This window comes from Osmia bicornis, chromosome 9 (genome assembly GCF_907164935.1).
Source record: "Osmia bicornis bicornis chromosome 9, iOsmBic2.1, whole genome shotgun sequence".
In the NCBI taxonomy this organism is placed as follows: domain Eukaryota; kingdom Metazoa; phylum Arthropoda; class Insecta; order Hymenoptera; family Megachilidae; genus Osmia; species Osmia bicornis.
The window spans coordinates 3,027,898-3,040,401 of NC_060224.1; the positions used below are offsets into that span (position 1 = coordinate 3,027,898).

General features: G+C 44.0%; 1 protein-coding gene across 8 annotated transcripts in view; it reads left to right on the forward strand.

The window, feature by feature from the left end:
• LOC114872102 (max dimerization protein 1-like) overlaps nucleotides 1-12,504 on the forward strand; it is a 96,074-nt gene that overhangs the window by 49,987 nt on the left and 33,583 nt on the right. For all 8 annotated transcript variants that reach the window (XM_029178905.2, XM_029178901.2, XM_029178894.2 and 5 more), the window contains 2 exons: nucleotides 5,837-5,951; nucleotides 11,654-11,966. In XM_029178905.2, the coding sequence (XP_029034738.1) occupies nucleotides 5,837-5,951; nucleotides 11,654-11,966 (428 nt within the window). The remainder of the gene's footprint in view (nucleotides 1-5,836; nucleotides 5,952-11,653; nucleotides 11,967-12,504) is intronic.

Below are 12,504 nucleotides of genomic sequence, written 5' to 3' on the forward strand. Positions count from 1 at the left end.
GTTCCCGTCTCTAACGCGTTTTCCCCGTCATGTAACAGCCCATCAGGAGAAAGATATTATGGCGAACCTCTCCGAAGGGTGAGCGATTCTTCGTGGAAAAATGAATGGATATTATTAGCCGAGGGATGTGCTTTCAATTAAGAGTACACTTTTGGAACTTTCAATTATTTAACCCACGTTGTAAAATTAATTAACTATATTTCATCACTGTATTTTTCATCCCCTCGATTAACTCATTTAATTCGACACTTCATAAGTCAATAGAAATTTAATTTAATTTATTTAATTCATTAGTACAGACGCTCGTTTTCGTCTCGTTGCAAATTGCGGCGTTTTTTCTTTTTTTACCAACGAAAAACATTTTTGTTGGCGCGTCCCAAAGACCGCCGCAGTCAAAGGGTTAAATTCGATTTTCTCGGAAGCGAAGTATCAAATATTTTTTCCAAATATTTTCAATATAAGTATAGCGAATGGTTAATAGCCGACTTTCGAGTGAAAAAGAGGCTTAAATAAAAGGATCGAAAACGCGAATACAATGCGAGGATAACACAAAAGAATAAAAGAGAGCCGGGACGAAACTGGCAGTAGCGGGCGGGTAACAAGGGTGTAGGTCTGGCACGAGCCATCTTGTTCATCGAAAAATCAAGCCCCCAATCCGAGAATCGTCACGATGCCCTGGCCACAATAGTCGTTTGCCCCGTACCCCTTACGCTATTCTCCGGGTTCAGTGTGTTTAAACTGGCGATGCTGTACGGCTGAACGATCCGGCACACGGTCAAGCAACGTGTGTGCAGCTGCCAGCAGGCAGCGGGACGTGTACAGGGGTTCGCGTGGGTGTTCACCAACACGTGTACGTACACACCGGCGGCGTAGCGCTCTGGTTTCGCTTAATTAAACTGTGTCTAGCTGGTCCAAAGCCCTGGCGTGTCGCGAACGACAAAGGAGCTTGTCCAGGAGGAGAGAGAGAGAGAGAGAGAGAGAGAACAGTAGCAGCACGTGCCTTCATTAGGATCCCAGATCCCACAGCTACACCCGTATCTTGCGTAATCCAAAATAACGGGCCAACGGGAAGCAGGAGGAGCGGAGCAACTCTTGGGATCCTCTGGATAACCAACCGGCACGGCGGGATCCAGGATCGCAATCACCTCGAGGATCGACCAGACAATTTTCTCAGTTTACGCGGACACGCTTTTCTATCGATTGATCTTCGCCGAATATGGAAATACGGTTCGCCGAGTTTTGTGTTAGGTTTTCAGGGATCGATTAAAAAGATCTTGATATCGTTTCGTGTACGTCGATGATTATAAAATACCCGATCATCAGGTATTCTTGTTGAAATCTCAATGGACAGGGTTTGGGGGTTGAAGGAAGCAGGCGCGAAACTCGATTAATAACTCCGGAAGTCGGCTTATCGCGATAATTATTCACGATCAAAGGGCGACATTTAATCGGGCCTCGCTTAAAATCCCCGGCTGGAAATCGTCTCGCCCGGCGAAATTAACATCCCCCTGATTAATTGGACGTTTCGGAGAGTGGCTGGCCGTGGAACGGCTTAGCAATTTATTACGACGACGGATACCTCGAGAGTCCGTGGAGGCAGGCAACTTGTACGAACTTACGCTTCGCTTAAACTTGCCCATTCGTAAAGCGAGCCGGACTTGTCGGAGAGAAGAGACGATGGGTAGCCGGCGAACGGGGGGTAGTTTACCCCTTTTCGCGCTCAACTACCGTTCCGGTCACGAATACATTCGGTCTCTCCTGTAAAGCCGGCTCTACGTTGCTAATCAACCTTAATAATCAAGCAGAGACGAATTATCTGTTTTAATAAAAATTTTCAAACGACTCGAATACGAAACGGAAGAAATGGTCATTCTCCGACGTCCGCGATGAATTCAGGGGTTGGACAGGAACGTCACGTGTGCCAAACGCGCGCCGTTACGGACATTTAATTATAAGTTTATGCCCGGTTTATTGTTCCGTCGTGGAAAATGGAGACGACCGGCGTCGTCTACGAGGACGAGCAACGGCGACGCTGAAACGGGGATGTTGTTCAAGACCGCCGCGACGTTGTTGGATACCGTCGAAAGTACCAACCAAGACTTGTACACACGTACACGCGTAGCTGAACGTTTCCACGTACGTTTTACGAGAAACAATAAGCCCGTCGCGGCATAATGACATCATCAAACGGTATTATGTCTTGCGGGCCACAAAGTGGACGCTTTCTGCCACGGATGGATGCATTCTGTCCATGGAACGCGTTATGCACCACCCGTTTCTCCGCGACGCTGCATTTAAGGTGTTGATGACGGGTAGAAAAAAGGAAACTAGTTCCAGGGAGAACACGACAAGTTTTCCAGGGGTAGTATTCCGGTTGATGAGATTCCTGGCTTGAGTTTGATGAAAAAGGAGGGGTTTTATATTTCTCTGCAGAATAAAAATGAATCACCGGTGCAATAATTGGAATGAAATGAAATATTCATCGGAATTTTTCGGATTGAAAAATAGAAGATCGAAGGATATTCAATTTAACAACGTTCAATTGTAATTAATAATTATTCTTCCTCTGTGTACATGGTTTTGTAGCAGACACAAGGAAGACCGTCAAACGATCCACCGACGACGCGTCGTAATTACAGTAATTGCAATTAGTTTTATCGTTCGGCCAGCAGCTACGTTGGTTCCACCAGGGGCCACTAAATCACACGGCAACCAGCGAAATTAATTGCAAGCATCGCGTATCGTGTGAACACGAAAGTCACGCGGACAAGAGGCGTTCGATTATCTAAACACGAGGCACCGTTTTGTCGATTCGGACGGTGCGCAAAGTTCCGAGAGAAAATTAGTGAACTTCTATCAGGAGTACCAATAAATCACTCGTCCAGACATTTTCGTCAGGCTTTAAATTTTAAATTAATTTATCGTGATCGAGAAGAAAGGATAAGGGAAGAGACAAAGCTCCTCGTCAATGATCAAATCTTTCGAAGCAAACGCGTTATCGCAGACGTTATCTCATCGCGGATTCGACGAATTTCACGTCGAATTAATAATCGTCGATTGAAACGTTCAGCGACACGCGTACCGACTGATATCCGAGTATCGAAACCCTTTGAAGTCGAAGGGTTCCGGCGAGTATTCGCGAAGCACGCTAAGCTGACTTCGACACGCTGAATTCCGCGCGAAGTATTTATTCATCAGGCTGCCGGTACGCCGAACAGGCGGGACAGGAATTTCATAATGCTGATGTCACACGGTGGTATCGATTGAAGGGCCGACACCCCCGCACCGCCCCTTACATCCCCGTCGGACCAGGGTTGGCCGACGACAAAAATGTTGCAACGAACATCGGGAAAGGATGTCAAAGAACTACGAGATTGATAGGGATAGAACGATGGGAATTTCTGACGTGCCTCCCCTCCGTCCTTGTTTTTCTTTAACCCTTTTATCGCGAACGGATCATCGAGTCTGATAAATAATTTATCCTGTCGCGGGCAGTGGCGATAAATTCTAAAGGTGCGATTCACCGTCGTACGGAATGGTTATCGTTAGAGTCTAAACGAGTTTTTCATCGTATCAAACATTATTCTAATTAAAGTTCGCCCTTGATTCTCGAAGAAAACAAAGCGCTGTTAGAAAACTAACGAGCCGTTTTCTTGTTGCGAACGGTCCGCGCGCTCCGGTTCGTTCACCCTGTAAGTGACATTATCCGCTCTTACCGTAACGCTTCAGCTTTTACGTACTAATTATCGGCATCTACGTTTCCTCGTAGTCGACGGCACAAGTCGTTCGCCGGCATTCCAGGCCGTGCTACTTCCGTGGGAACGGCTTTGTTCGTTAACTTCGACGTGGCTGTAAGTCTTCCTTCGACGATCAGCCACGTTTACGGCAGCTTCTTTCGATCCTCTATCGTTACAACGAGATTATCATTTATTGAAATTCCGAGATTTTTAGAATATTTAAACTGAATCTCTTCCGAGGTTATTGAATTTCAAGAACAGTTGGCTGATAGAAAGGAGGCGAAGAGAATCATGGTACACGTGCACTCTGGTTAGGAGGAGAAAATAGGCGAGCAGATGGAGAAACGAATATGTTACAGTGGAATCTACCAGATAGAAGGGGTGCTGTTGAAGAGGGAGTGGGTTGTCGAGGGAGGAGAGGAGGGAACGGAGTTCCGAGGCTGTTTACAGACCGCTGTTAAAGCGATCTAACTCATAGCCGGCCAATGCACTCGCGAACTGCATCTTGCTATCTACAGTCCGGTTCAAAATTGAATCGATTTCTTATCGAAATCAATCTCGTCTATTTTGAATTATAATAGAGAATTATTGGAAATATCTTCGACACGATCGCTGAAAAATAAAAACATGTACTTGGTTAATCGTTCGATCAAGAGAGGTCGAGAGCACGCAACGTGGATCAGCGAAGCAGAAAGGCGATCAGAAACGTTGGAAGAACGTTCCGTGAAAAATCACCGTGGTCCCTTATGAATTATTAAAGCATTTTCCCAGTCTCGCGTAATCGCGGCGAATAATTTTCTCTTTCTTCGATAGGCAACAGCCGGCTGGCAAGATGGTCGTCGACTGTTGCTCGCGTGATGTTTTATCCCTGTTCAGCGGAATATTATAAATCGCGAAAACCAAGGAAAATATGAGGAACACGGTTGGCATCGGGTGTTGCTCTCGATAACTCTTCGACACGCACCTCGCGTGGCGACAATATCTGGAAAAGGCTGCGGATCGATTCGATCGTTGGGACAGCTTCGAGAGGAGACAGCAGGCCGATCCTCCGACGCCTCTTGGGGCTCCTTGTCCCTCGAAAGGGTAGCGTGTCGTGAGATTCAACGGATTCGACGGGGATAAATTGTTTTGGGAAGGCTGCTCCATCGGTTTGGATATTGTTTTTCGTCGAGATCCACTCGAGGGAGAGCCTCTTCAAATTCGTTCCGACGTGCCGGATTCTGCAGGCATCGTATCATAGCAGCGCGACGGGTTTGTTAGGGGTTTTCGATCGAATTTGACAAGGGAAGTTCGGTGACCCGAAAATTCCCATTTCTTTAAAATTTTCACTAGTTTATTTTTCTCCAAATTTTGATTAAAATTTTTCCATTAATTAATTACTGATTAATTATAGAATATTAGGCGATCAGTGTGTTTTTCTAGATCAAAATTTTTCCATGAAATAATCAATAATTAATTATAATCAAAGTAGAATTAATCACACCTGGCGATCGAAAGATTTACTACTCAATCGAAAATCGTGCGGTTCGGATAGGGCGAATTCTCAGGGTGTCACCCTCGGCTACGTTTTCAACCCTCTTTAACCCGGTGTTCGCCGCAGGACATTACGGGGGTGGGAAATAATTCCCGCGCGTTTCCTGCTTTCGTATTCCGGTTGTATGTTTATCGCGCGATTCGCTCGGCTAAATGGCCCGTGATCGTCACGATAATCGGAATCTTATCGCTTTTCCCCGATCGCGAACCGTCCAACCTTTCGTTGCGGTCGAATTCTTACAGGGCGCCACAGGGACCGTCCCTTTCCATCCTGGATTTTCTTCAATTTCATCCTTCTCCTACGTTTGCGACCAACGCCGCCGGCTGAATTCCGCTCCATTCATCGCGAGGGCTACGTGACGCGAAAAGCGGATGCCAGAGAGATTGTAAGGGGTAATCCGAACAGCTAGGGGGTGAAATGAGAGTTTAGCGCGAACGGTTAAACCTCCCGTGTCGATTCTGTTCGTTTAATTGAACCGACCGGCGCGGATTTTTTACAAACATAGAAAAAGAAAATCGATCAAAGTGAAATTTATTAACGTATTCTTGTTTGTTTTTCGTTGCAGGAGAGCTCACCTCAGAAATTGCCTGGAAAAGCTGAAAGTATTGGTTCCATTGGGTCCCGAAACGTCAAGACACACCACGTTAGGTTTGTTGACCAAGGCCAAACGTTTTATTAAGGTATGTTGTTTATTATAATAAATATTAAATCAACTGCACTGTAATCATTTTTGTAACCAGATCACTACATCTGAATTAGGTAATTTTATATCTATTTTCATATTCTTAGGATAATTTACCCCTAAAAATATTCTTATCACCCATTAACGAAATACTTTTCTCATGGGAACGTTTATTGCCTCGTAATCTGCACGCAGCGAATCGTGGTGGACGGATGCGAGCAGAAAACCGTTCCATAAAAGTTAAGCGAGCCTGGATGGGGGGGGGGGATGGGTTTGAATATTTCATGGGGGTTTTCGCGAAGTCGCGATTCGCGAGAAACGCGTTCACTTACGTCGTGAAGGAAGGGGTTGAAGCGAGGGTGCGAGGGTATACAGTGGGAAGAACGGAGATTTCTGGCTTGGAAAACGGGTCGGGTAATTAGCGAGAAAGATGGCGGAAAAGATGGCCGAGTGTGAAAAGAATATCGCGGTCGAGAGCGGTTAGGGGTGGTGGAAGGAAACTGGAAGACGAAAAGAGAGTCCAGGGGTGGACAAATAAAGTGTTGGAAAACATCTCGTATTTTTCCCCTTCTTTTTAATAAACAATATTTATTTTACATTCAAACATTCCCTTTCCATTTGGAAAGGTTAGTTTTGGGTAACTTTCTATCATTGATCTACGAACGAGTTCTTTTCGACCCATCAGTGGTCGCCAGCCCTTTCCCGCGTAAACTAGAAACGGACTTCATCCCCTGCTTTCGAGCCCCTTTAATTTTTCCTTTGGCTCGGCTTCTTTGCAGCCTCGACTCGCTTCATTTCCTCTTCCAACTCTCCTCTTCGTCGCTACCCTCTCGACACCGCAGCCCTTCATCCTCTATCCACCCCCCTGTGTCGTCTATCAACTCGAATCCCGTCGTTTTCGCGGCCGTTTTTCGTCCTTTTTTACCCTTTTCGTTGGCCAGAGGCTGACGATAAATCGCCATGCGCTGGTTAATGAGCGAGCCACTCTTAGACGGTTCTCTAATTAGTCGAACTCTCGACGCCCAGACGCTTTGCCCTTTCTGGTCGGGACAGAAAATTTGCCCGATATTCAATTGGAAAGCGTTTTGAAAACAGAAATAGGGATTTAATAAAAATTTTAGTCAATTATGCTTCTCTATGGATACCAATGATCCCTCCGGAAGGTCGGCGACGCACAATAAAGTTTGCATGATTACGAAAGTTTCGAATCGCTGGAAGAAATACGAAATGCCATCGGTGTCACGTTGATTTCTCGATCTCCAGAGAACACGGTGGTCGTTGTAACACATCGATGGTCTCGGAAAACAGGAATGGAGGACAGAGTGAAATCTTGGCGCGGGTATCTAACGCAGCCTGGTATAATGTACAGGTAGCTGAAGCAGAGGTCAGATTGATGTATACCAGGAATCTCCCACGCGGCCTCTGTATGCATGGACGAACGGTGGATACGCGCTGCTGCACTCCGGTCTCTGCAAACCGTTGCGTTGCTGCACACAACCTAGAACAAACACACGCGAGCGAAACGCATACGAGTAACACACGGTGCTACATATGCACGCATGCACGCCATTGTGCCAGCTAACCAGCCAGGCCAGCCTGTAATTTACTAACTACGCATCCATTGTCCGTCGCCACTCTCTGTTTGCGACGACACCTTAGCCTGACTTTCCGTCGACCTACAACAACGATCCTTACTCCTCTTCTTTATTCATTTAATTTATGCATTTATCAAAATTCAAGATCCGTTCCATTGGGTTAGATAAAATTAAATCTGTTTTTAAAGGTAAATAGAGGTATATACATTCCCAGTTAGATTAGTGTTAATCATTTTTCTGTATTCTTTCATATTATTATACAGGTCGAGGCAGATAAAGTGTTAGCTCTCGACCTAATTTTTCTTTTAAATTAAACGGTATAAAGTGTCTGATTATGTGGTGCATAAAAAATTTGTCTTAAAAGGCTACCATGGAGTCATTTTTTTTTTTTTAAGGTAGGATGCTGTACTATCTTTTTCTTATTTAAGTAGCTTTTATCAATCTATATAACATGAAATCATTTTTTGATATTCCTAATAGTTAATGATTTATCGAAAAGGGAATAATGAGAGCAAATACGAATATCAAAAAATTGTTTGAAATAATCTTATAAAAGCTATTTAAATAAATAACAAATAGTATAGCATTCCACTTAAAATAGCTTCATGGTAGCCATTTTACAAAAGTTTTATATGCAACCTGTAATCAAGCACTTTGTATTATTTAATCTAGAAGAATAGTTAGGTCGATAGCTGGTATAGTTTTCAACACTTTATCTGTCTCACCCTGTAGAATTATAAATCGAGCCGGGTACAAAAAGAATCCCAGAGCAATTGATTCCGAATGCGAAACGAATAACACTGAACGTTCCCATCCTCAAAGAAACCTCTAAAAAGGAGACTCTTCTTCGTTCACCGTCCACTTCCGTCTTATTGCAATCACTATTGCTATTGTTATTGCTGGTAGTACTCTCGAAACGCGGAAGACCGTTTTAAGGATAGGGAGGAACGTTAACGCGGTTCGATCACGGAAGAAACTGGTGCCACGTCGTTTCTAAAACGGAAGTCGGTCGTTGTCGTGCTCCTTAACGCGATCGCGGTTCCCTGCTTTTCCTTCTTCCGTGACCTGCGAACACCGCATCGATCCCTTAAGGCAACTACTGTAACGCGTCGATGCATTAATGCGAACGACGCCGACGTCACCAACGTAAACGATAGAAAAGGGAGCTCGGTTCTCTTCGAAAGAGACGAGGGAAACAAGTAGAAAGGAAAAATAAAGGGTCGCGAACGAGCGCGTAACATTCGCGACGAGCGAATAAAACCATCGAAAAATGAAAAGAGGAAAAACCAAGGGAGTAGCGGGGGACGAAGAAAGAAAAAGAAAAGAGAAGAGGAAAGAATGTCCCTTCGCGTCGGGAATATTGCTGAAAATAAAAGAAACGGAAGTAACACGGGAAGGAAGATAAGGGTGGAAAGATAAATAATGGAAGATGAAAGAGGGTAGAAGGTTGAAAGGTGAAGATACGGTGGAAATGATAGGGTGAGGTTTAACATCCCTTTCTCGCGAGGAAAATAATAAAGAAGGAGCTCGGGAAAGGGTGAGAAGTGGGTGAAGACAAACAGGAGAAAAATACTCTTGAAATAAAGGAAGATGAGAACGTGTTACGTATGAGGTACAATGTATCGTTCAATGTTTGATATTCTGTAAGTGGTTGTTACAGAACTAAAATTTAATCCATCCTATCAATCTTTTTAACTTTTGATACATTTATTTATTTTAATTTTTTTATCAATGTTGCGTATCGGTCCCTATATGGAGATGCCCCTTATGGCGTCGAATGATCTCAATAAAGGTTATACGCAGTTATTAGTGTTAGATATTTTTGTGAAATATTTTAATCTCATCGTTAATCAAACGTCGAGCAACAATCCATGAAACGCAACAGCCTTCCCGTTGGTAATGTATCCTCTTTTTATACGTACGTTTTCATTACCGGGGAAAGTGAAATGGTTTGTGGCGAAGCGTGCGTCTGCTCGATTTAAAGAAGCAATTTACTTGGGTGAAATCAGGTTGCACGGGCCCGTTGCCTATTAGGGGAGACTTTTTTTTTTTTCAACGGGACTAAATTCTTCCGGCCGCCTGTCCCGAAGGATTCGTTTTCGTGCACTGGCCGGACCACCCTTCTTCGCGGGGGATATTTAATGTCCGGAAACGAAACGAGTGCCGCTTAGCGACAATTGTGTTTAATTGCCGGGAAAATAGCAGTTACGTGCTGGGTCGAATTTTTCCTTTTTCTCTGTCAAAGGTTAGATAATTAAGACGGCCGTTAATCGCGTCGATTCAATTGGGCAATCATTCTAATTAACTTTCTGTCCTTTTCCTCGTTCAAATATAACTTTTGATACGTTCACCAACAATTTTCCAAATTTTCTCCATAAAAACGCGAGGGCGTTAAAGAAAAATCCAGGGACGAGGTCGTCAGAATCGAGCGATTCCAGATAACGAGCAGCCACGATACCGAATGTCGTTCGATACACGCGTCCTCCTGGAAAAGTTGCTTTTGCCCGTGCTTTCCATTCCTTCTGATACGAGTTTACAACGGAGATAAGAGCGAGTTGCTTCGAGTCGCTCGTAAAACGGCTGGTAGCCGGTTTAAACGCGACGCTGCGGCTGTTTCGTGCCGGGAAATTCTAATCGCGACGCTTTCCACTCGCGTTACAACCCTCTCCGCGAGTAAATTACACGCGCGATCGAAGATGCACTTACGTAACTTATCTCTGGTAAGTTCGAGATAACGATATACACGAATGAAAACCAGATACCCGATGCATCTTTATTATAAACAATTTTTATAATCAAATATCAAAAATTTAATTTGTGTTCTTTTCCTTGAGCACCTTAGAGATTATTGGATTAGATCTAACAGGCGTGAAGTATTAATACAAGCAGGCTCATAAACGCTATAATTAAAGAAATCCTCTTAATTAACTTGGAGTTTAGGGCTTCGTTCTAAACGTTCTACCAAAGACGTTCCCTGTTAAATGCTTCTGTAGGTTTTCTTACAATTTTCTTTTTTCTATCTTACATGTTTGCTTTAGACAGAGAATACCACGGTAGAAATTGAATTGTTGATTTAACAAAACTGGTAAGAGCTAATGGAAGGTAATTAAGATCGTTCCATTAGACACAATAGTATCCATGCGAGTCCATATTATCTTTTTCTTCCCCTTTCATTAGCAGTATACCGCAGACGTGTTTTTCTTTGTTCCGTAGCACCCTTAAGTACGGGGAGAATTTTGTCCCGCTTTCTAATCGCTTCCCTCCTATGTCGCATTATTCGTCGACTGTTCTACGGCTAGCGCCAATTGCTTATCTTTGTATCACCCTCTGTGTTCGGGTCTTACTTTTTTTTATCCGGCCTTCTTATTCCGAGACGTGGCCCTCTTTCGAACAGAAGAAGTGATTACAAAGGACCTACGGTGCTTGGTGTTCTGGAAGGGTGTCATAAATCGCAGACAGCTTCCACCCCATCTTTTCATCGCTTTCTACACCCCCGATCGTTCTTCTTACTCTGCTTATTTACATGCAAGCCTTCTGTTCTTTTTACATTCTCTGATTTTCTTCTCTATATTATTCTAGTAACTTAATATGTTTATAAAAATTGAAAAAAAAAAAAAAATTCAATTATTTACACTTTGATTTATTACCCTTATTCCAAAGGGTAGATGGTAATCCATTTGATGAAAAGCGGGATTCAAGTTTTCTTGTAAGTTCTCTGGTAAATTGTGCGTAAGAGGATTCGTTTTACGATCAAAGCAGACAATTGACCGTGCTTCGGTCGCTTCAAAGCCGGCGCAAATGCCTTTTATCTTAATTATCATTCTTTTCCTTTTTTTTTCTCTTCTAACTTCATTTATCGCGAAATTCATTCCGCGAATGGACAGTGGTTTTAAGCGAGCAGCAAACCAGCGAAAAATTACGGAACTAATGGAAAACGAGGTTTGCTAAAGCTGGAGGATTACGATGAAGCTTCGGGTAATTCGCAACTCGCTAATGAATCAGGCTATATTGTTTCCATCGTGTTATGACGAAAGTGAATTCGTCAAAATCGATCGGTCTACTTTTTTTTTTTCTTTTTAATAATTTGGAGACGTTTCTGTTTCAGAGCCTGGAGGAGCGCGATCGCAAGCACGCGGTGCACAAAGAGCAGCTGTCCCGCGAGCGGAGGTTCCTCAGGCGACGGTTAGAGCAGCTGACAAGTCAGACGGGTCTTCACGGGCTCCACGGGCTGCACGGTTTGAGTTCGAGCGTCCCGACCGGTTCCTCTTGCGGGTCAGGAGCAGCCGCGGCCGCGGCTCTCCTCTCGAAACGTCGAAGCGTATCCGAATGCTCGCTCGGCACGGCCTCCTGCACCAGTTCCACCGCCAGCTCCAGGAACTCCGACAGGTCTGCGGGCAGTCCCTCCGTCTCGGAGTCCGGTGAGTACATTTCTCTTATTTATTTGAAAAATACAGGCGTCATCGATGAAAGAAGAAAAATTAATTATGATATCGTATTAAATTTTCCTTAACGAGGGGAAAGTTAATTTCCCTCGTTCGAACATTATCTGTTTGGAAAACGTGACGAGAGTAATCGGCGATCGCGTGGCTGAAATTTCATGGGGTGCAACCTATTTCCTGCAGGAAGTTGGATCCTTGCATATCAATATTTAATTTAACTTTATAATTAGCTCGCCTATCTGCTCGCGTTCGTTTAAGAACACCCTGAATCGATGGTTCCGAAGGGTATCTTAGATTCATTGTTTAAATGAAAGTTTCTCGAATAGGATAGAAAATTGTAAGGTACCGAGGGTTTCTGATTTTTGAAATGGAGAAAAATTGAGGTGGTTACGATGTCGTTAGCCTCCGAAAGACGGCACGTGTACACGTCCGAAGCCAGTTCCGCTCGTGCCCTGCTTCTAATCCCTTTACGGGAAAATTTGAGGGTTAATCGCGTTACGGTGATACATCGTTGCTT